At 44.2% G+C, this 24,778-nt stretch overlaps 1 protein-coding gene across 1 annotated transcript; it reads left to right on the forward strand.

Annotated features, from left to right (window-relative positions):
• Nucleotides 1–4,209: 4,209 nt before the first annotated feature.
• pdhb (pyruvate dehydrogenase E1 subunit beta) lies at nt 4,210–13,151 on the forward strand. The gene is made up of 11 exons (XM_030050819.1): nt 4,210–4,324; nt 4,420–4,479; nt 5,067–5,174; nt 6,102–6,164; nt 6,415–6,450; nt 7,283–7,473; nt 8,142–8,236; nt 8,365–8,475; nt 8,758–8,849; nt 8,938–9,079; nt 12,056–13,151. The coding sequence occupies exons 1-11, from the start codon at nt 4,289–4,291 to the stop codon at nt 12,199–12,201; spliced, it is 1,080 nt and encodes a 359-aa protein (XP_029906679.1). The 5' UTR covers nt 4,210–4,288; the 3' UTR covers nt 12,202–13,151.
• The last annotated feature ends 11,627 nt before the right edge of the window (nt 13,152–24,778 follow it).

Genomic DNA, 24,778 nt, shown 5'->3' on the forward strand with positions numbered 1-24,778 from the left:
GCATTTGGGTTCAGTCCTCGTTAGCACAAGTTGTGACAGAACGAACTGGCCCGTCTGAACCCAGCCGACTCAGATCAGCTGGAAATATGGATCCAGCGGAGCAACGCCTGCTTATGAACATGTTTTTGAATTTGAACCTCATGGTGGCTCAGTCCCACCAGGAGGCTCATCTCCTGAAAAGGATATTTGTCCAACAGCTATGTTTTAAGGAGAGGCCGTGGGCGAGTCATTTTGCTGCCTGCTTGGATGTTGTCCGTGACAGACTGAACACCTCACTGGACACTCCAGTTTCCTCCCAGCCTGCACCCCAGCCTCATGTGCCACAGCAGCTCCCTGTTGCCCGTCCTGCCGCTCCGTCCCAGAGCCCATTTCTGGGAACCCCGACTGGCCTTTGGAGGTCCTCGTAGCCACCAGCTGGCCAGGCGCCGGCTTGCTGAAGAAAAAATTCACAAGATAGAGCACAAAGCAATACAGAGGAGCAGCACAAAGGAGGCATGCAGGCCATCAGCAGCTGTTTCTGACATGGGTAGGAGCAGTAACATGGGAGGGTGCAAGGGAGTGATTTGGCCTAGGGCGCCAACATAGGCAGAGACACCACTGAGTATCTGCATCATGTATAAAGTTTTATGAAAAGTCTCAATATGTGTATTAATCCGACAAAATAAATAAATACAGAAATAAGAAACTGATCATATGTAAAGTCCACCTACACACACCTCATATCCACAGGGATGCTGTGGTGTTGAGCTGCTGTCAGGTCCTACAGGTGTAAAGGACCCCACAGGTAAAAGGTTAGATCAGCTCTGCAGACCTCAGGCTGTCTGGCCTCCACAGGGGGGCGGTAGAGAGTTTAGACTGGCAGACATGACTTTAACGTTCAGATGAGCTGGACAGTTTGGCTGAATCTCAATCTCCTCCCTCAGCCCTGAGCCCTGAGCCCTCACTGACTTAAGGAGCTGCACCTGGAAAGTGACTGAGTGCGTGAGGCTGCAAGGGGCTGAAGTAGTAAAAAGGGAATGGGACAGCCTTTGTTTGGTTGTCAGCAGCGATGCATCATGTTTCTCACAATCGCAGCTTTGGGACTTTTTATTTTACGTTTTTTGCTTGGTATTTTTGAGGAGTTGTGAAAACAGCATTAAAAAATGATCTACTCCCACAAAAGGCATTGCTGAGTTTGCCAAGAGATAAAAAACAAATATGCATTGCCTATCTGCTTATTTCCTTAGTTTCTGAAGGCCATCTTATATAAAATATTATACTCACATGAGAACTTTTTCTTTTTTGCAGCGTCACTGCTGATTTCACCCTCCATGTTTTTTTTCTTTTTATGCTGTGCGGGCAGTGCATTTTACATATTTTATTCAATTTAAATTATAATTGTATTATTTTATTTTATTTTAGTATTTTATATTATCTTTTCTTCTTCTTCTTCTCATTATTATTATTATTATTATTATTATTTTATCTTATTTTATTTGATCTTATTTTATCGTGTTATCCTATTGTGTATTTTACCTTTTTATTCTGCTTCTATTGTGTTATCCTGTGGTGTGTTATCTTGTTGTGCAGCACTTCGGAAAACCTTGTGTCTGTTAAAATTGTGCTTTATAAATAAAGTGGATTGGATTAATTACAAATTCACTCGTTTCACTTCACTTTTATCGCGGCCGCCAGCTGGTTTCCCCAGGGGATTCATGTCATCCGTCACAATGCAATGAACTATGGGTAATTCCCTCACGCTAAGTCTGCAGAGATGCCCACTTACGGAAAGGGTGCATTAAGGGCTCAAAAAGTCGGCAAGAGATCCCTCACGCACTTCATGATTTGTCAGTGGGACAACCCTAAGCCCTCACAGCCTCAAAGTCAGTGAGTGTGTGAGGGTGGACATCAGGATTGGGCCTTTCTCTGGGAGATTTTCTTCAGTCTTTGTAATATTTTAAAGGTTTCTCTGCTCCATGAGAGTGTGGCTCTGTGGCTCTGTCGCCCCCTGCAGGTCAGCAGAGCGACACCTGCTGGTCAGAGTTGGTGCTGCGCTCATTTCACTGAGGAAAATCAACAAAATCTATACAAAAAAGAAAAGCAGCTGATCTGAAATGTTCTCAGAGGAAAAGTCTCTGTCCACTTACATCTGACACACACACACACACACACACACGCACCCACACCGTGATGCACAAACACAACAATGAGCCAACAAAAATCTGCCTACAAACACAGACCGACTGGAAGAGCCAGTTCTCTGCACACACACACACACACACACGCACACAGGGTGTGGATGAGAAGTGTGTGTGTGTGTGTGTCAGATGAGAGGAGACATGAGTGTCACTGCAACTCCAGAGAAAAACATATTTCAGAGAAATAAATGAGAATAGAGCAAAAGCGATTAGTAAACATCACACAACAACACAGTTACATCAGAGGAAATATTAAAATATTAATATAGAAAGTGTAGAAATATTGAGATATGCAGTTTATGAATGACAGCAGGATTCAGAAGTAACTCAGAGAGAAAATTAATGTGAATGTTGCACATAATAAAACAGGAAATATGATAGAAATTCTTGAAATACAAGAAATATGAAATATATTAAAATATATATTTTTAAAAATGTTTATAAAAACATTGCACAAATAACGCAAATACTAATAAGATACAATACTATATTATTATTATTATTATTATTATTATTATTATTATTATTATTAACATACGATAGGCTACGATATGATTAACTTTAAATGTGTCTTGGACTCAGCAGCTGCACCTTCACAGCCACACTGACAACAAACACATCATCAGCCATGCCATCACCAGCAGTATTGCAACATAACACATACATAGCCTACACTATACATACATAATACATGCCAAAAGATCACCATATTAAAAATGATTGCACAAACTTCGGCCTCCAGCAGCATCGTTTAAGAATCTGATGGAGGCTGGAATGAATGAGTTCTTAAACCGGTTGAGTTTACAGTTTGACTCTGTGTGGTCTGCCTGAGGATAGGAGGTCATATTCCAAATGAAGAGGATTGTTTGTTCATAAATAGACTGCAACGCCACTTTTTCCTCCCACCTTCAGGGCCGTGTGCACCAGACGAGCCCGTTTAACAATCAGAAGAATAAGAATCCTTGATTGTCACTGTTAACATTGTCACCAACATTACTGTGAAAATTGGTTTAGCAGCTCTACATTATGTAAATAAAAACAGTGTAATAACAACACATACAGTAATAAACAATATATACAGTAATAAAGAAACAAATATGTACAATGTAAAAAAAAAAAAATAGATATAATAAATACTGGTTAAGGTGATACTGGTTTAGTTTTCATTTTTGCAGTGAGGTTGCCCACATCGGACTGAGCTCTCTAGTACTGCCCGCTAAAATAAAAACATGATGCTTTATGCTTCTGTCCACCTCGTACACGCTCTCATTCTGTGCACAGAATACAGTCTTTGCTGTAAACGAGAACACACACGTTCAACATGCACTTTCCAACTCAAAGTGTCATCTAAATAAACTCAGAGACGCTTGTATGAGCCGACCTGCTCCATGGACGAGTCCTGCAATAATTGTGCTGCTTTTATGTTGCTTTTATTATGTATTTTTTATATTTATCTATTTATTATTATATGTTATATGTTTGTGTTTTTTGAGCTGCTGGATACCTGAATTTCCCTGTGGGATGAATAAAGTATCTTCTATTCTATTCCATTCTATTCTATTCTGTTCTATTCTATGTATAACAACAGGGCTGTGGTCCCCAACTGATCTCGGGACTGAGACCATATCTCTTTAGTTTTTTTTTTTTAACATTCAGAATAAAGTGGTGAGCATCACGCCATTGCACAAAGTTTTGTGAAAAATAGGCTGAGGTGCTGTTGCAGTGACACAATGCTGTGAAAGGAACACAACCTAAAATAACCTAATAAATCTAAGAAAATAAATAAACAAAAATTTTGTTAGAATAAATTAAGTTGTACAAAAGTGCAGATTAATTTAACGTCCTAACCCAAAGCTAAGTAAAAAATAAATAAATAAATAAATAAATAAATAAAGTTCGCTACTCTCAGATTATGGCAGATTATCGCTGAGGTTGAACTTGTCCTTGGATTGTTTTTTCAAGTTTGAGGTTTCTTCCGGCCTACGTCACCACCGCGCGGACGCGATTGGCTCTCCGCAGTGACATTTAATATCTGCGGTTGTGATTGGCCGAGGTCGCGGGCGTGCAGCCGGTCCCCGCCCACTCGCTGACAGAGGACAGGTCGGACAGACATGGCGGCGCTGAGGTGTTTTCTTCGCTCCGGGAAGGTAAGGCGCTCTGCTACCTGCCGCCCCCCCCCGCGGCGTGTCTGTGCTGCCGTGTCGCTGTTTGGTTCTGTCAGTAACGGCCCGTCTGTCCGCAGGGAGCCGTGTCCGTGCTGCTGCGGCGGGAGCTCCACGCCACCGCGCCGGCCTCGGCTCAGGTCAGTCCCGCTGCGGCTAACAGGCTAACAGGCTAACATGCTAACAGGCTAGCAGGCAGCTAGCCGAGCCTCCGGCTGTCAGGTTCACTTTAAACATGAAAACCTGCAGAGGTCTGATGTTGTTTCAGGTGTTCACTGCAGCTCCACTGCTCCAGCTGGCTTACGGCTCACCGGCCGGCGGGTTAAAGCGGCCCGGGCCGCCGGCAGCCGCTCAGGCTGACCCGGGTCGTCATGTTGGATCAGACCGGGCGACAGTTTCCTCCGTAAAACCCATAAAGTCTCACCGAGCCCGTCCCGGGACGCTGGTTAGGCTCAGGCTCGACTGGCAGGGTCTCGGCCAGGCTCTGTTGGAAAACCCGTCGCCTCACCTGGCTCAGGTGTAACAGGCTGCCGGTGCCTCCGGCTCTCAGTCAGCAGCTGGACGCAGGTGTGGCTGACTGGCTGTTTTTATTGATTTGGATTCCCATCAGTCCCTGCCAAGGAGCCACACAAGGAAACATCACATCTCAACGCTAAACATCACATCCTCATGCAAAACATGTAACAGCTGTTAAAAAGTGTGTGTGTGTTTGCGTGTGCGTGTGCAGGTGATGGTGCGTGATGCTCTGAACCAGGCCATGGACGAGGAGCTGGAGCGGGACGAGCGGGTCTTCCTGCTGGGGGAGGAGGTGGCCCAGTACGACGGAGCTTACAAGGTCAGGACGCTCTGCAGATACTCACACTGCCTCGCTGCACGGACACACACCTGCACGGACACACACCTGCACGGACACACCTGCACGGACACACACCTGCACGGACACACACCTGCACAGCCACACACCTGCACGGACACACAACAACCTGCAGATTAAAGCCAGAATGCTGAGCTGCATGCAGAGAAAAGTCTCCAGGAAAAGCTGATTAATAGAAGAAAGTGTGTGTCTGATGGGTTTGGCTCTGCAGCAGCTCCGAGTGCAGGCTGAGGTCTGACACACAGCGAGAGACGGATTCATAATCTAATAAAAAATATGGTAGAATTAAGATCTAAAGCAGTTAAAATGCTCTCAGTTCAACATGTATGCGATTTATTTCAGTGCTTTTCTTCAGCAAACATTTATTTTAAAATGAAAACCTGATTTGCAGTTTGTGATTTGAAGTTTTGTGGTTTTCCAACCAAACAAGAAAACCGAGGCTGAAGTTCCAGTCATCGGAGCCGGAGGAGCGTTTCTGTTTTTCTCACTTTTTTTTAATGTGCAGCCCCACAGTGGAATATAGAACTATTAAGTAATAGGCAGCTAATTCGATAACCAATTAATTGTCTAAATTCATTTTTTAAGAAAAAAAATTCAAAATTCTCTGCTTCCAGCCTCTCAGATGTGAACATTTTGTGGTTTCTTCAGTCTCACCCTAACCCTACAGTCTCTGTTTGGGATGGGGACAAAAACAAAAGGTCGTCACTGCGGGCTGCTGGGAAACCGATCAACATTTTTTCACAGTTTTTCCAAGAATGTAGACACAGCTTTAATCATACAGCCTGATTTATACAGATTTAATATTATTAAGTTTGATGGTTACTTCCTGTGTGTGTGTGTGTGTGTGTGTGTGTGTGTGTGTGTGTGTGTGCGCGTGTGTGCATACAGGTGAGCAGAGGTCTATGGAAGAAGTACGGTGACAAGCGCATCATCGACACTCCGATCACAGAGGTCAGCACAGATAATCAGTAATCAATATGATGATTAAACCTGAAGTCTGGATCAAGTTCATTTAGTAAAGAAACAAAATAATGAGGCATGAATAATGTCTGGGACGTGTGTGTGTGTGTGTGTGTGTGTGTGTGTGTGTGTGTGTGTGTGTGTGTGTGTGTGTGTGTGTGTGTGTGTGTGTGTGTGTGTGTGGAGGATTTTCTGCTGTCATGTCTCTGTGTGTCTGAGCTCTGAGTTTCTGTCTCTGCAGATGGGATTTGCCGGCATCGCAGTGGGAGCTGCCATGGTGAGTCTGACACACACACACACACACAAAGAGACGGTTTCACCAGGTTCTCCACAGTTTTTACAGTTTGTGACTTAAACCTTTGAAATCTGGATGGATGTTGGTTTTCCCTGAACCCTCTGAGACCTGAGCCTGAGAGGAAGCAAACAGTCCTGAAAATTAAAAAAAAAAAAAAAAAGACCTGATGGTTAAAAAAAGAAAGAATATATATTTTTTTGTAACATAATAAAAATATATATTTGTTCAAAATATTTAAATATTTAATAGTGATAATATGTGTTTAATAATAATAATTAATATTATGTTTAATAATAGTTAATAATGATATATATATTAATTATATATATATATATATATATATATATATATATATATATATATATATATATATATATTAATAATTATACATATTTTTAGGACACTTTCCCATTTATTCATAATTTATTTATTGATTTATTTAATTTATTCTGTTATACTTTTAGTTGTTTTTTTGGTTTGTTTTGGGTATTTTTGTTGTAAATTTTCAGGTTTCTTGCTAAGTTGTTAATTACTTTTTTCTCATGTTTTTGAGAGAAATCCTGCCAGTGCTCGGGTGTCAGAGGGTTAAATGTTTGTGGAAATCGTCTGAACGTGGCTCACGGTGTTTAAAAAAAAATTTAAAAAGGAAAAAGAAAAATGTGACGTCCCTCTGGGTCAGTCCTGCGGTCCACTTTTGGACCCCAGCCCTCCAGTTGAGCAGCCCTGCATTACCTGACCAGTGCAGCTGTGTGTTTGTGTGTGTGTGTGTGTGAAGCTGTCAGTGTGTGACTCTGTGTTGGCTCCGCCCCCTCAGGCCGGCCTCAGGCCCATCTGTGAGTTCATGACCTTTAACTTCTCCATGCAAGCCATCGACCAGGTCATCAACTCTGCAGCCAAGACCTACTACATGTCTGCCGGCCTGCAGCCCGTGCCCATCGTGTTCCGGGGCCCCAACGGGGCGTCGGCCGGCGTCGCCGCGCAGCACTCGCAGTGCTTCGCCGCCTGGTGGGTCCACACGCACCAATCAGCACGCAGCAAGCTCACCCCTGCTTCTGAGGAGTGACTGTGTCAGGGCCTTTTCACCTGGGATGGGAATTATCACTTCATCATTATCAATTATCACTCCCCATCAGTTATTAACCGATAAATTAATCGTCATCAGTCAGGACGGCTCAGGGCTGTCAGCAGCTCCGCCTTCAGTTCCCATGGCAACGCTGCCGTGCTCTCCTCACGCTTAGCTTCAGTTTCTGCCCTCCTCCTCCTCGCTGTCGCCCACAGCGGGCACAGGGCGCCCTCTGGTGGCCAACGTGTGCTGCCACGCCCTGTAATTCAGCGCGCACACACACACACACACACACACACACACACACCACTCAGCCACTGATCACATTCCACATGATCAACCAGATTCTTTACCATCAGTTATTGATGATTGATGAATCGTTCCCATCCCTAATCAAACCACAGCAGAAGGTGTGAAAATGCCCTGATTGTGTGTGTGTGTGTGTGTGTGTGTGTGTGTGTTAGTCCATCTTTATTTGTTTTTTTTGCTCTCAGGTCTGTCTAAATAACAAGCTTCAAATAGAAAATAGATGAATAATATGAAATGAGCAGACGGAGCGCAGCCTTGCTCACTCTGTGTGTGTGTGTGTGTGTGTGTGTGTGTGTGGCAGGTACGGTCACTGTCCTGGGCTGAAGGTCATCAGCCCCTGGAGCGCAGAGGACTGTAAAGGCCTGCTGAAGTCCGCCATCAGAGACGACAACCCAGGTGAGACCCTGCAGCCGCCAGGTCAAAGGTCACCACCACACCTGCACTGCAGGACCGACTCTCACCTGTGTGTGTGTGTGTGTGTGTGTGTGTGTGTGTGTGTGTGTGTGTGTGTGTGTGTGTGTCAGTGGTGTTCCTGGAGAACGAGCTGATGTACGGCGTTCCCTTCGAGATGTCAGAGGAAGCTCAGTCCAAAGATTTCACCATCCCCATCGGCAAGGCCAAGATCGAGAGACCAGGTGAGCGCCAGACACGACCTTTGACCTATGATCCCAGAGTCATTTGTTTTAAAAAATCAAAACATGACAGAGGCAGTGAGCAGTTTCACAACAGATGGCCCAAAAAGTAGCAAGAAATCAGCAGCAAAATGCCACAAAAAAAGAGCTAAAATTAGTTAATTTAGTGCATGCAGTTGAATTAATAAATAATTTAAGACTTCATGTTCAAAGTGCGGTGAGGCTCTCCTAGGGGGTCCACCTGAAACCTGATCCTGAACGTTTCTTCTTCTTCTTGTGTTTCAGGAAGTCACATCACTCTGGTGTCTCACTCCCGCTTCGTCGGTCACTGCCTGGACGCCGCCGCCGTCCTCGCCAAGGAGGGGATCGAGTGTGAGGTACGGGACGCCGCCGCCGTGTGACGGAGACGACCTGCACTCGCTCATCTCGCCTCGCTAACCTCCTCCTGTGTGTGTGTGTCTGCAGGTGATTAATCTGCGCACCATCCGCCCGCTGGACGTGGAGTGCATCGAGGGCAGCGTCATGAAGACCAACCACCTGGTGACGGTGGAGGGCGGCTGGCCTCAGTTCGGCGTTGGAGCCGAGATCTGCGCCAGGATCATGGAGGGTAACTGCTAATGAGCTCGCTAATTAACCGAAACACACTGAGACATTTTTAGGTGGAATTCCCCTTTAACAGTTGTCAGATCTCCCTCTCAAGTTCCCCTTTAACTTCAGCCCGTGTTGTTTAGGTGAACTTCCCCTTTAAAGTCCTCATGAAACTGCTTTTTTTTTTAAAAAAAAAATGTTTTAAATAAAGCTTGTGTAGGAAACTGTTTTCTTCATAATTTTGAGAAACCATCTCTCTCTCTCTCTCTCTCTCTCTCTCTCTCTAGTGTTTGACTTTCAGTTTTTGACTAAAATCCTCCCTCTGTAAAAAGTGACCAACACAAGCTTTAAATAGGAATAAAGGTTTTATTAGTACAGCACTTTTCTTGGAACTCTGAGACACTTCACAGTAAAAAGAGAAAAAAAATCACACAAAATAACTGTAAAAAGAAAATAAAGCAGATAAATTGGAGGGATTTAACAGTGGAATCATCAGTTAACGAGACACAGGCTGTTTGCTGGGCTGGGCGGGGCTGCTGCTTCATCTCATCCTCACCCTCTAACCATGCTCTGTTTGAGGTGAACTGTTCCTTTAATATTCAGTGGCCTGTTCCTTTAATATTAGGACTGTTCCTTTAATATTAGGAGGACTGTTCCTTTAATATTAGGCGGACTGTTCCTTTAATATTTGGACTGTTCCTTTAATATTCGGTGGACTGTTCCTTTAACCCCCTGAACCCCAAACCCGCGGGCGGGATAGAAAGACATGTATTTTTTAAAAAATCGCCAAAATTCAACCGTTTATCATAGCTGGAAGCTTTAAAAACCTATTTTTTCGTCGGAATTTGATTTTTCCGACGGTCCCTGAATGCAACATGTCCGACTTCGGTTTAGCGGTAGAAAAAAGGACGAAACTAAGGCTAAAAAAGCGATTTTCATTCGAATAATTTTATTATACATGCTTCATTCAACAATTCGCCAAAAAATAGTCGTTTACTCAATCCAGATCATTCAAAAAACAAAAAATTCTGCGGTCTTCAACGGATCTTAGACATCTTGATTGATTCAGGTGAGCCCAACAGTCGTGTGACAAAAATTCACTGAATTTCAGTGTGTTGGCAACAGTAGTAACATGGAAGGGGGCAAGGCAGTAAAAACGCCTAAGCTTATACAGGTTGGAAAAATGTTAATATTTCAGGAAATACATCATGTGAAGCCCTACTTTTTTTTTCCTGGATCAGTGACACTTGTGGGCACCTGAAAAAATGTTCTGTACATTTATTCCAGTTTTTCTCGATTTTTGTAAAATAAATTATCCAAAAAAATCAGTTTGCCCTTTTTATTTTTTTATTATTTATGGCACTATAACTCTTTCATACTGTGTGAAAGACATTTTTGAATGGCTTCAGGTGATAGCCACAGCTGTGCTGTTTCCATAGAGGTGCAGCACTTGTAATTGCAGTGAAAAACAAGCCCACAGTGAGCCAAAATGTGAGGAGAGCAGAAAACGCCCCAAAACTGCTTGGGGTTCAGAGGGTTAATATTCGGTGGACTTTTCCTTTAATATTAGGAGGACTGGTCCTTTAATATGGGCTGGATCGTTCCTTTAATATTTGGTGGACTGTTCCTTTTAATATGAGGTGGACCGTTCCTTTAATATTCGGTGGACCGTTCCTTTTAATATTCGGTGGACTGTTCCTTTTAATATTCGGTGTACTGTTCCTTTAATATGAGGTGGACCGTTCCTTTAATATGAGGTGGACCGTTCCTTTAATATGAGGTGGACTGTTCCTTTAATCTTCGGTGGACTGGTCCTTTAATATTTGGTGGACTGGTCCTTTAATATTAGGCGGACTGTTCCTTTAATATTCAGCGGACTGTTCCTTTAATATTTGGGTCGACTGTTCTTTCAATATTAGGTGGACTGTTCCTTTAATTTTGGGTGGACTGGTCCTTCAATTTTGGGTGGACTGGTCCTTTAATATTAAGCGGACTGTTCCTTTAATATTCAGCAGACTGTCCCTATAATATTTGGGTGGACTGTTCCTTTAATATTAGGTGGACCGTTCCTTTAATATGAGGTGGACTGTTCATTTAATATGAGGTGGACTGGTACTTTAATTTTGGGCGGACTGGTCCTTTAATATTAGGTGGACTGTTCCTATAAGATTTGGGTGGACTGTTCCTTTAATATTAGGGGGACTGTTCCTTTAATTTTGGGTGGACTGGTCCTTTTATTTTTAGGTGGACTGGTCCTTTAATTTTGGGTGGACTGGTCCTTTAATTTTGGGTGGACTGTTTGTTTAATATTTGCGTGGACTGTTCCTTTAATATTTGGGTGGACTGTTCCTTTAATATTGGGTGGACTGTTCCTTTAATATTGGGTGGACTGTTCCTTTAATATTTGGGTGGACTGTTCCTTTAATTTTGGGTGGACTGTTCCTTTAATATTTGGGTGGACTGTTCCTTTAATTTTGGGTGGACTGTTCCTTTAATATTTGGGTGGACTGTTCCTTTAATTTTGGGTGGACTGCTCCTTTAATATTGGGTGGACTGTTCCTTTAATATTTGGTGGACCGTTCCTTTAATATTCGGTGGACCGTTCCTTTAATATTAGGAGGACCGTTCCTTTAATATTAGGAAGACTGTTCCTTTAATATTAGGAGGACTGTTCCTTTAATATTAGGAGGACTGTTCCTTCAATATTAGGAGGACTGTTCCTTCAATATTAGGAGGACTGTTCCTTCAATATTAGGTGGACTGTTCCTTTAATAGTAGGAGGACTGTTCCTTCAATATTAGGAAGACTGTTCCTTTAATATTAGGAGGACTGTTCCTTCAATATTAGGAGGACTGTTCCTTTAATATTAGGAGGACTGTTCCTTCAATATTAGGACTGTTCCTTTAATTTTCGGTGGACTGTTCCTTTAATTTTCGGTGGACTGTTCCTTTAATTTTGGGTGGACTGTTCCTTTACGCCTGCTGTGTGTTTCCAGGTCCGGCCTTTAACTACCTGGACGCCCCGGCGGTGCGCGTGACGGGCGTCGACATCCCCATGCCCTACGCCAAGATCCTGGAGGACAACAGCATCCCGCAGATCAAAGACATTATCTTCTCTGTGAAAAAGACCCTCAACGTCTGAGAGGACACACACACACTCACACACTCACACACACACACACACACACACACTCACACACACACTCTCTCTCTCACACTCTCACACACACACTCTCACACACACACACACTCTCTCTATGGGTTCAACTATAATCTTTAATTAAAACTAAATCAGAAACCTTTAAACGCACATCTGATGTTTCCACGTGTCCAAGAACAAAACCAGATGTTTACACCGCCACGAGGTGTGTGTCTGTGCGTGTGTGTGTGAGTGTGTGTGTGAGAGTGTAAGAGTCATGTGATCTGCCTCTGGCTGTGTAAACACACTGATGCTGGTTTGTCTGGTCCACTCACTGGACTCTGGAAACATCCTCTTTTCTGACGTTTCTGATTTCCCGACCGTCTGTAAACACAACCCAACACTTTTTTTTCCAGCTTGTAGACTTTTATTTTGAAAACCGAACGGCAAACAGCTGCTGGACGGATTCTGTTGAGTCTCTCCTCTCTTAAAAATATCTAACCAACTTTATTACCTAGCAACCAGTCGCGTGGAGCCAACATGGCCGCCACTGCTGTGTTACACTGTGTGTTGTGTTCAGGGGTAGGAAGAGGATCGGGGACACGTGAAGATAAAATAATAATCTCAGAATTCCTAAATTAATCTCACGCTGAAATGTTCACGTGGCCCTCGTCTCTTTGTCCCATAGTTCACTCATTCCTGATGGAAACAGCTTCCCTCACTTCCTGTGCTCGTTCTGCCGCCTCTACCTGTAAGCATCTTCCTGGTCACATGGTTTAAGGCACACACCTGCGCTGAGCCAGGTTCAGCCTCAGGTGTGTCCGGCCGACGTGCTGAGCTCTGGAAGGCTGAGTTAAACAGAGAGAGAATACTGTAGCTGCGTCACTCCTACATGAGTATATGTGTTGCTGTAAATGAATCTGTTACAGAAATAAAGACCTTTCCAACCCTGAGCTCACCTGGCACCTCGTCTCTCCTCGCCACACCTGCAGACTCACAGGCACATATTCAGCTTCTCCTCGTTTCAGAGCTGAAAGTCAATAATGACATTTCTCACGTGACTGAGCAGCTTTCTGTGCACCTGCTTTTTAGTCAGTCATTTTTCCTTTTCCTTTCTTGAGTTTTGTCCTTCACTGCATTTTAAATCAGATCCAATACAGACTGTGGAACCTTTCACAATAAAAGCCCAGTCAGCAAAGAGGAGAAGAGGAACCTGCTTCTACTGTGTCATTTTCCAAATTTCACAATAAAAGCTGCACCATGGAAAACTGCTGTGAGGACCGTTTAGACCCAACTGTGGATGATGAGAGCCATGTAGACTCAACCACCATATTACGTTCTCATTCCATATGCATCAGTTGAGTCTACAGGGTCCTTTCTTCAGTTTTAGTGTAATGTCCCTTTAAAAGCATGCAGTGTGCAGCGTGTTCTCTGGAAAAGATCCCAGCTAACACAGTTACTGTTTGGAAAAAGGAGCTCAGTCACTTTTACTGCCAGGACATTTGACATGAGACACTTTGGGCTTTTACTGCAGGACATTTTTACTGCACTACTTCTACTTCTACTGCAGTCACATACCAGCAGAGGAACAGTACTTCTACTTCTACTGCAGTCACATACCAGCAGAGGAGCACTACTTCTACTTCTACTGCAGTCACATACCAGCAGAGGAACAGTACTTCTACTGGGGGGGGGCAGCTTTCTGTTTGTTGTGCATTATTTTCCTTTGTAATAATAATAATAATAATACATTTTATTTATAAGCGCCTTTCACAAACACTCAAGGACACTTTACAAAAGATGAAACAGGCAATAAAAACAGGTAAAAGACTAACTAAAATACAATGGAAAGATATTTAAACAGTGAATTAAACAGTGAATTTAAACAGTGAATTAAAAGGTTACTATATATAGTAACCTTTTAATTCACTGTTATATAGTAACCTTTTAATTCAAGGTTACTATATATATAGTAACCTTGAATTAAACAGTTACTATATATATAATAAACTTTTAATTCACTGTTTAAATGTCTCTTCTGGCATTTATTCCTCATATTCCTTATTAGCGCATATCAAATCAGATAATATGTGATATGCATGTGTAAACAGAATAATTCAAAGAACTTGTAATTGACTTTTTTTCTTGTCTTTGTGTGTAATCAACTTGTGAATTTTTATAGTGATATCTGAAAGTAAAATGTTGACCCCCTTTCCCCTGTGTGTTAAAAACAGTGTTTTTTGGTAATATGTGGTCATATAGAGGTGATTTTGTAAACTTTCCACCAATGGGATTCCTTGGGACTTTTCCCCCCTCACTCAGGACAAACTGAGGATACAGAATCTGTTGAGTTTGCTTCTCTTGCAGTTTGTCCTAGGTTGACCCCAATTTTGGCCTAAAATTACTGGCCTAAAGGCTTTGATGTGGAGTTGCTGTTTATCTCCAGCAGAACGCAGCTCAGTGACACACACTTTAATGGAGGAAATTTACATTTTACTTTTTTAAACCAGCAAAACAATGAACCGTTAAAGGAATATTCCAACATTTTGGTTCAAATCCCCTTGCCCTGACTCGTACTTGGACGTCCAGAGGTGGAAATGGTGTCCAACATCTGGTCTCAGTCCGGGGAAGATGGGGAAAAGGGGGATTTCAACCAAAACACTGGAATATTAAACCAAGGCAGCACTAAGACCACCTGCTGAGTGTTTGGCTCCGCCCACAATCTGTGACATCACAGCGTCAGGAGCGACTTGGCCGCTGAAGGAACAGACGAGCAGAAGTTCTCAAATGAAATATTTTATTGACAAAGGAGCTGAGAGGAAGCGGCGCTCAGATCAGATCAGACGTCTGAGGCTCGTCGCCAAACAAAAACTAAACCATCAGAAAGGAAAAGATATTCCAGCGTTTCCTGTCTCCGTTACCACGGAAACACTCAGAGTCTCTACTCAGTGGATGTGGACACACTCCGCTGTGTGTGTGCTGGGTTTTCAGGGTTTCACACACACACACACACACACACACATTCAAAGCCACAGACAGCAGCAGGAAGAGTCAAATCACGTCTTCAAAATAAAAGCAGAGAGAAACAGCTTCGTCTCTCGGCGGCTCCAGGCTCATCAGCGTCTCCATCAGGATCCGGGCTGGAAACTCCCACAATGCACCTGTGGCTCTGCGACAGTCAGCAGGTTGAGCTCCCGGCCCGCTCGGTGGGTTTTAGATTTTCTATCAACTAGAACTGATTTTTTTTCTTCTAAAAGGCCAAAGGAGACAAAAGGCAAAACATTTTCATGAAGCTGAACGCGTCGCTCCTGAACCTCACACGACCAATCAGCTTCCTCTGAGGAGCCGTGGGCGGGGTCTATGCGATGGCGTCAGCGAGGAGCGCTAACAAGCCGGCTCGCCGCCCGGCCGCATCACCTGGTCATCCGCCTGATTGGACGAGCTCCACGATGACTGACAGGTGACCGAGCCAATCACCTGCTGCTGCTGGTCTGACGCGAACCGCACGATGACATCATCAGTGTGCGCCCATGTCATGCTTCATCCATCAAACTAAACTGAGCACGTGCAGCTTGTCGTGACATCACCGTCCTGTCCTCAGCATCGCCATGGCAACAGTGCAGTCTGACTAGTTAGACGTCTCTCACATTAAAATCAAAGTTCACGAGTCTTTTTTCCCGTTTCCTGTCCCAGACACTCGGCGGTGGCCGGTGCCTACTTCCTGCCGCACAGGAAGTGATGCGTTTCCCGCTTTGTTTGGAGTAAACAGAAGAAGGAGAAGAAGAAGAAGGAGAAGAAGGAGAGGCAGGCGGCCGGCGTGAGCAACTCAAACAAACTCCAACTCTGTGGACAGGAAATCCAGCGAGGAAGAAGCAGACGAGTCGCTCACAGGAAGGACAGAGAATCACCGCTGACGAGCCGGGAGGATGAGGAGCGATGAAGGTGATGAAGATGAAGATGATGATGATGAAGGTGAGTCTCTTCATGACCGACGATGACGAGCAAAATCGAGAAAACATGAGACTCCCTTAAAGCCAAAGTGACTTTTAAACAGTTTCAATCAGATCTGAATGAAGTTTAACCGCATCACGCCCGTGTGTGTGTATGTGTGTGTGTGTGTGTGTGTGTGTGTGTGTGTGTGTGTGTGTGTGTGTGTGTGTGTGTGAGACACGGCGCTCAAACATCCTCATTAGTTGCTCTGTTAGCACATAAACCAACACCAACAAAGAAGATTAAGACAAGATGAAAATAAGTCCCAGTACTTGTTTTTTTTTTTTTTTTTTTGGAGGAAATTGAACGTCTCTTTCGTCTTTTTCCTGTTTGAAGTGGAAAGTAGATCCGGCAGGCAGCGTCCACAGCGTAACCTTCCGCCGGGAGGAAACGTGACACTGTGGCTGATGGCCGTCCAGCTCGATGCAGAAAACACAGAATCGAGTGTAAAACGCAGAAAAATCACAATAATTAAAAAAAAATGGATGCAGTTTGAAAATTTATGAGCATTTTTCCACAAACGGATGCACTTTGTCTGATTAAAAAAAAAAAATAGTGCGATGTTGTGTGACAAACTCGATGCTCGTGAGCGCTGCAGTGTGACGTGACCCAGACTCCTCGCTCTGCTCTCATCCTGCTGCCCAACGTTTCTTTTCCGATGGCGAGCGGCGTCCCGGCTCAGGCTCCGCCCCCACAGGAGCGCACGCCGACGCTCAGGACACTTTTTATCTCGTTTCACATCTCAGGTGTGCTGGTTAATAAAAACATGACATGACGTTTCAGTTTGTCTGTGTGTGTGTGTGTGTGTGTGTGTGTGTGAGAGAGTGTGTGTGTGTGTGTGTGTGTGTGAGTGTGTGTGTGTGTGTGTTATGGGGCGGACAGGTCGGAGCGTCCCACCTCAGAATGTCCCTTGAGCAGGTCCAGCCTCAGGACCACCACCCTCCTCTTCTTGGGCCCTGAGCCTTCATCATCCTCCTCCTCCTCCTCCTCCTCTTCCTCCTCCCTCTGCTGCCTCTCCTTCGCCTTCCTCTTCCCTCTCTCCTTCCTCTTCTCCTCTTTTCTCCTCCTCTCCTTCTTTGCCTTCTTCTTCTTCTTCTTCCCTATCTCCACTTTTTCTTCCTCTTCTTCCTCTACCAGCTCCTCCTCCACTTCCTCCTCCTCCAGCTCCTGCTGCCCCACTTCCTCCTCCTCCAGCTCCTGCTGCTCCACTTCCTCCTCCTCCTCCTCCTCCTCTTCTTCTTCCTCCTCCTCCTCCTCTTCTTCTTCTTCTTCCTCTTCTTCGTCCTCCTCCTCCTCTTCCTCAGGCACCTCCTCCTGTTTGATCCTCCTCCTCTGCCGTCCGTTCTGCGGCGCCTGAGGAGGAAAACAAACATGTCAACAAACAGAAACAGCAAACTAACCCTGCTCATGGTAACCACGGCAACCAAGCATCACCGTGGCAACAAACACGGGGGCCGAACCGGGACAAGACAAAGGCAAACTCCTTGTTATGACGACTGACGGTGCGTTCAGGCTCTATTCAGGAAAAATGAGCACCGGGTCGGACTGAATTATGATGATGTCGTGATGCGTTCAAAGGTAATCTGGTAAAGTTTAGCTTCTGATGAAAACTAGAATGAATATTTCTGTCTGAAGGAGAAATGTGTTGATATTTTAACAGTGATACAGAATAGATATTAAAGAGGTAATTATGACCCGTTCACAACATAATAGCTTACAGCGCATAATTAACACATGGCAAGATTTTTTTAACTGAAGCAAATATTTGAATTAGATTTATTTAATTTCTTTCAAAAACATGAGGAAAAAGGGCAATAAATGACCCAAAAAGTCATTTCAAAATGAAAAAAAGACAAACAAGGAAATGATCTGTAAATTAGCTACACTGCAAAAACTCAAAATCTTACCAAGATTATTTGTCTTATTTCAAGTCAAAAATGTCTTATTACTAGTCAAAATATCTCATTACACTTAAAATAAGACATGATCACCTCAGAAGTAACTTGTTTTTAGACAACTGTTTCTTGTTTCAAGTGAAAATTTGCTTGAAACAAGTGAAAATTTGCTTGTTTCATTGGCAAAATTTGTTTCTTATTTCAAGTGAATTTTCACTTTTTCCACTGGCAAATTTTGCCAATGAAACAAGCAAATTTTCACTTGTTTTAAGTGAATTTTTACTTGAAACAAGTGAAAATTGTCTAAAAACAATTTACTTCTGAGGTGATCATGTCTTATTTTAAGTGTAATGAGATATTTTGACTAGAAATAAGACATTTTTGACTTGAAATAAGACAAATAATCTTGATAAGATTTTGCGTTTTTGCAGTGTAATACAATAACTCAATAAATAAATACATGCATACATAAATAAGCACATTTTCTGTATACCTCACCAGGGTTTCCCCCAGGATTTTTTGAAACTGTGGTGCTGAGGTGGACGAACCCCCCTGGGATATACTACATACATACTTTTGGTCCATATCGCCCAGCCCTACTGTCGGTCGCAATGCAATGTTAACATTAATAACATTAGGGTCGTTTTCACAGGCTTGAACAAAAAATGGATTAAACTTAATCTTGCTTAGGTACCTTTCTCTCGCCCTTTTCTCTCCCTCTGCTTTTTACCGCCTCCACTCTTGAGCGCGCAGCAGCAGCACAAAGCAGGTGGGTGATAACTCCGGTGCATTTTCAAAATAAAATTAATTGCGGCGCAGGGCCGGGTCTACGCAGGGGCAAGAGGGGGCCTGGCCCCCTCAAATAAATGTTGTGCCCACTCAAACTAAATCCCCCAAAATATATTCAGTTAGACATGGTAAAAGGTGCAGGAGCACAATGCCCCCTCAACATTTGTGGCTGCCCCCCTATACATGCCTGGCTAGACCCGGCCCTGTTGCGGCGTAGTGTAACATGTCATGATATTTATCATTTAAAACTCTGATCATAGTAAGTATATGTGCGCAAATATATGCTATGTGTGTATGTAGGGTCGTTTTCACAGGTCATTCATACAGTATACTTTAAATTGTGTTAATTGTGTTAAAATCATCATTCCCAAGCCGTGGCGGCTTTTATTTAGCCGTGGCGGTGCGCCACGATCAATTACATGTAGCGGAAACCCTGCCTCACTATAATATAGTGTTCTGGACATTTTTCTCCCTTAATATTTTATGTAATATTCTCTCTTTGTCTCCCTTTAGATCATTTTTTTAGCTCGTTTCCAGGTCATTTGCTCGGCGCTGTGTTTGAACGCAGCCCGGTGGCGTCAGGCTCACCGTCTGTGCCGCCATGTTGATGCGTTGCAGCAGGATCCTCACGGTGTCTTTGTTCTGGCACAGGCCCATGGTGTTGAGGGCGTCGAGGGCGGAGCCTGTGCAGCCCTGCAGGCGGAGCTCCGCCCCCATGGCGGCCTGCAGGAAGTTGTTCCTCCAGATGTTGCGGGTGAAGAGCGGGACGGACAGTGTGACCACGGTGCGGCGGTCCAGCAGCGTCTGCGCCTGCTCCTCGCTCAGCTGGCTGCTCACACACACACACACACACACACACACTGCAAAATTAGAGATCATTCTTCAGGTCCTATATTGCTTAGTCATCAGGAAACTGATACATGATATTTATTTCTATTAGATGTGAAAATTGCAGCATCAACATTTACCACAATCCCCCTTTCTCAAATTCTACACGACTAGAAAATTAGCGGTCAATAAGTCCAGATGTTTCCCAGGATGTGTGTGAGTGTGTGTGTGTGTGTGTGTGCAGGCTCACCTGTTCCTCTTGGTGAGCATGTTGGTGTCGGGGAAGAAGGAGCGCAGGCAGCTGGTGACCAGAGGAGCTTTGGACTGAACCCAGTCCAGGCAGCGTTGCCATGGAAACGACGCCAGGGGCTTCCTGCAAGACACTTTCTGCTGGAACGGGCTGTTACTGTCCCGGGACAGCAGCTTCATCTGCACACACACACACACACACAGATAGGACACCTCTAATCACGACACAGTTCTGAGAATTGATCAGTTTGATTGATTTTTTACAGCTAATACAGATCATGACACTGATAACAGATATTCAGAGCCGATGTTCCTTTGCAGCAAATCTGAAAATTGCAGAGTCGACATTACCAGGATTAAAGTGACAACACAAACCTGGCTTCAAATGAATAAATGTTTCCTGAAAACTGAATGTAGCATCAGGCGGCATGAAGACGCCTCCCACAAACATTCAAATTCAGTAAAACTGAAAACAAAACTGGAAGCCTTCTGTGCTGAGAGACAGCATGTGTGTGCGTGTGTGTGTGTGTGTGTGTGTGTGTGTGTGTGTAAAACTTAAAAACTGCAACGTAATTGCAATTGTTTGTCTGTAATAACACTGTTACCACCAGGTGGCGCCACTTACTCTTAAAATCAACTCAACTGAAAAAAAAAAAAAAAAAAAAAACTAGAATAGAAGTTCAAAGTGAATCAGACAGGGAGGCTGCAACTGTGGGCAGAATCCAGCAGACGTGATTCTACTTTAGAACCCGGAGTGGTGGAACCCGGGTTCTGCTCGGTTCCCTCCTCACCTCCGCTCGCAGAACTTTGCTCAGGAACGCCAGGATGGGCTTCCTGGCTCCTTTGGCGGTCCAGAGCGTCCGGAGGGCGGAGCCGTACCTGGCCTTGCTGACCAGCAGCGCCGCGCGGCTCTTCTTCCCCAGCTTTGGGATTTTCTTCTTCTTGTTTTTCAGTTCCGACTGCAGCCACACACACACACACACACACACACACACACACACACACACACACACACACACACACACACAAAGCACAGAGACAACAGTGATGACTCATCATTTAACTCCAATTAGCCAGAATCAGTGGTGTTTTTCTGTTTTAATCTGCACAGCGACTGCAGCTTTACGAGAAGTTCGGTCGAAGTTCGTTTTTTCAAGTCAAAACTGTAAAATAAACTGAACTGTGGCCTAAAGATGGAAGTGCAGACTGACGCGTGAGAAGGGGCTCTGGCTCCTTTAAGGCTCACACACCTTTGTGCCAGGTACAGCTGCTGTGTGTGTGTGAGGCTGTGAGCATGAATGTGGATGTTTGACGAGTGGTACTGATGTGGTCTTTCGTGCTGTGATGCGCTGCTCCTTACCTGTGTGTCTGTGTACCTGTGTGTCTGTGTGAGGCGCTGTGCAGTGTGGTGGCAGCAAATAAGGAATCTCTCCTCCACCTCTGCTCACCTTTTTGGGCGGAGGCGGGGGCTTCAGCCACATGGTCCTCTTTCCGCCCTGTTTGCGGAGGGTCTTGCTCCTCAGGACGCGGACGCAGCCCTCGCACAGGAAGGACTTGGGGTTCACGGCGACGTCCGGGAACACCCACTGCACCGTGTCCGGGGTGGTGAAGGTGAACACGGCCCGGCGGTTGAAGTGCCGGCCGTGCCGCTCGAACTCCGCCTGGCAGCAGCAGCAGGTCCGCTCCGCCGGGGCTCTAGACTTCGGGGCTGCCGCCGGCGGTGGTGGAGGAGGGACGGCCCCCGCCTCGGTCTCCCCCGTGGAGGGGTCCGGGAGCTCCGCCGGCGTGCAGGCGGGCTGGTCCGGCTCGCCGCGGCCGGGCTGGTCCGGCTCGCCGCGGCCGGGCTGCTCCGGCTGTAACGCGGCGTGCTCCTCGGGGACCCTGGAGCCGGGCTCGGCCGGGTCGGAGGGCTCCTCCGGGGACGCGGAGGTCGCGGTGTTGGCGTAGTCGTGCTCGTTCGGCTCGGACAAAGGACATGTTTCCGCCTCGGCTCCTGCGTTGCTGTCGGTGTGTTCAGTCGCCATGGCGCTCGGAGGCCCTCCGGTGGGTTCAGCGGGAGAAACAAACACACAGAAGAAGTTTCCAGGCGCTCATGGCGAGGCGGCTCCTCCGGGAGAGCAGCTGCGAGCTAAGCTAGCTGTTTGCTGTGTGAAGCCCGCCACCAGGGTCGCGTTCACACGGTAACCTTAGCTTTGCGAAACTCTCGCACATGCGCAGCTGATGCAGCACAGTTGCGCTTGATTCTGCCCCGGTCTTAAGCGTAACCCTTTTACTTAACCTTTATATAACTCTCACCCTCACCTTTAACTTATCCCGAACACTACACATAACCCCGCACCTCACCTTAAACTTCACTGTAATCTACACTCGCGAGAGTTCGAGTGTAGATTTCCGTGTTCGCAAATCTAGGGTTACCACGCAGACCAGCGCTGCACGGGCCCGCTCGCCAGAATGAAAAGAAGAAGATTTCCGGTTACAACTTCCAAAATCAAACTGTATTGACGCATATCGAGTTGGTGCCGACGCGTTTGGCGAGTTTTACAAAGCAAGAACGGCGGAAGCAGATGAGATATTCCAGGAGGAACGTGTGGAAAATGAAAACATACACATACACACACGCACTGTGACGGACCGGAAGTAGCTACACAGATAAACAAAACGACTTCCGTAGCTCTTCTTCTTCTTCGCCGGTTATTGTCAGGCAAGCTGCTAGCGCCCCCAGGTGCCAGACGGCAGAAACCACCAACACCAGAAACCCCCCCTGCGTTCCAATACCCATACTACCATACTATTTAGTAGGGAAAAAAAGAATTAGTATGTCCCAATACATACTAAACTACATACTTTTTAAGGGCAGCTGCAGTACATACTAAAAGTAAAAAGTATAAGTATGCGATTTGGAACGCAGGGCCCGTCTTCGTTTTGCTTTCGACAATGGAGAGTCTATCGAGAGCTATTTATGCTGCGTTCTCACTTGAAATTTCAGATAAAATGACTAATCTTATCAACAACTTAAATTTCAAGTTTATTTGGAAAAATAAATGCCAGTATATTAGGAGAGCTGGTGTGGTCAAAAGTGTTCAAGAGGGTGGGTTAAATGCTATTGATTTTTCAGTTATGAATGGTGTCCTAAAATTAAGACGGTTGAATGCATTTATTCAACACAGACTCTTTTTGATTTAGCATTTCCAAAGCAGGATTTCATAAAAATGGGAGGTATTGAATTTCTGTTGCGCTGTGATTGTGATATATGTAAATTGCCTGTGAAACTTTATATCACCAACAAGTTCTCCTTTATTGGAGCTTTATTTATTGGATTTATTGGAACATATTTTTACTCCTCACAACTCACTCCTGTGGAATAACAGATATGCTCTGTCCAGTCGCAAGTCATTGTTTTTGGGGACCTGGTTGGACAAAGGAATTTGGGCTGTAGCACATTTAATGGATGATCAGGGAAATATATGAACGCATGAGGATTTTGGTGTTAAATGTAACCTGCAGTGCTCAACTAAAGAGTACAAGAAAGTAATAAAAGCCATTCCAACACTCGTTAAAACAATGGCTCAACAAATGATGGTACATTCAAATGTTTTTAATTTAAGGTCTCTTGGTGTGAAGGGAGTCAGTTTGGGGAGTAATCTATTCTCTAATAAGTTTATTAGGGATATCCTGACTGCTCAATATTACCCCTGTCAGCTAAAAAGGAAATATGTTCTACACGATTTCAATGGTGTGGAGGCAAGAATGATAAGAAAGTGATATATATCATATCCAATTTCACAGAAAGCCAAAGAGGTCACTTTTAAAATACTAAATGATATATATCCTCCTAATCACTTCTTATCTACAAGATTTAACTGGGACAATAATTCATGTGGATTTTGTGAGAGAGAGAGATATTGAAACTGTGGAACACATTTTCTTTGAATGTGAATATAACGGAATTTTGGTTAAGCTTTAAAAGCTGGCTGTTATCTAAACAAATTAATTTACACCCGCTAAATTGGCTATCTGTAAAAGTTGGAGTGCAGTTAAAAGAAAAGAACTTAGACTTCCTGGTAAATATTTTAATTATTCTTGGAAAATATTTTATTCATAGATCTAAATTTCTCAAAGTAAGACCCCACATCAGCGGATGGATAAACGCTCTCAAATTATTCAAAAAAAATCTCTGTATTTTATGTCTAACAAAAATGCCCAAAGACTCTTCTCTTTAATGGATTTATTTGCCCTCACAGATTAAGACTCTCACATCTTTGGCTTTCCTTTTCTGTTGTTTTATTTATTTATTTATATTTTCTTTGTCTGAAAGCTGTTTCAACTTTTGATAATGGAAACACAAATTATGCCTTAAATGTTGTATTTTGAAGATGACTAATAAAACAAATGAGCCGTCTTCTTCTTCTCTTGGTTTTATGGCGGATTCTTTAGATTCGTGTTTAGCCCACTTTGTTCATTTCGAGGACGCGCCTCGACGGCCGCGCGCCCTATTGTTGCCATGGAGACGGAGCCAGTACCTCCCAGCGCAGTGTCGTAATTGTAATTATCATTTAATTTATTTATTGGTTGATGTGATCACTGAACTGTGTGTTGTGATGAATTTTAACTAAATCTGTTAATAACGTCTGTTTTATTTGCTGATAAATGTTTAATACAGAAACACACTGAAACCGGAAATCCTGCGAGGTGGCATTCAAAATAAAAGAATAACAAATGTCCCAGTGTATTTTTGTTATTGTTGCTGTAAGATTATTGTTTTGGTGTTGCCAGGCAAACAGAATACCACATATTCAATCGTAAAAAAAAAAAATGACTCCAAAACTTTT

Source organism: Myripristis murdjan, chromosome 5 (assembly GCF_902150065.1).
Source record: "Myripristis murdjan chromosome 5, fMyrMur1.1, whole genome shotgun sequence".
Classification (NCBI taxonomy): Eukaryota; Metazoa; Chordata; class Actinopteri; order Holocentriformes; family Holocentridae; genus Myripristis; species Myripristis murdjan.

What these genes read in the sequence shown, in the direction of transcription:
- pdhb (XM_030050819.1), top strand. Translation starts at nt 4,289, where the DNA reads ATGGCGGCGCTGAGGTGTTTTCTTCGCTCCGGGAAG. An exon ending in GGCCAAGATCGAGAGACCAG is followed by an intron (nt 8,476 to 8,757) that starts GTGAGCGCCAGA and finishes CTTGTGTTTCAG; the next exon opens with GAAGTCACATCACTCTGGTG. An exon ending in AGGAGGGGATCGAGTGTGAG is followed by an intron (nt 8,850 to 8,937) that starts GTACGGGACGCC and finishes GTGTGTCTGCAG; the next exon opens with GTGATTAATCTGCGCACCAT.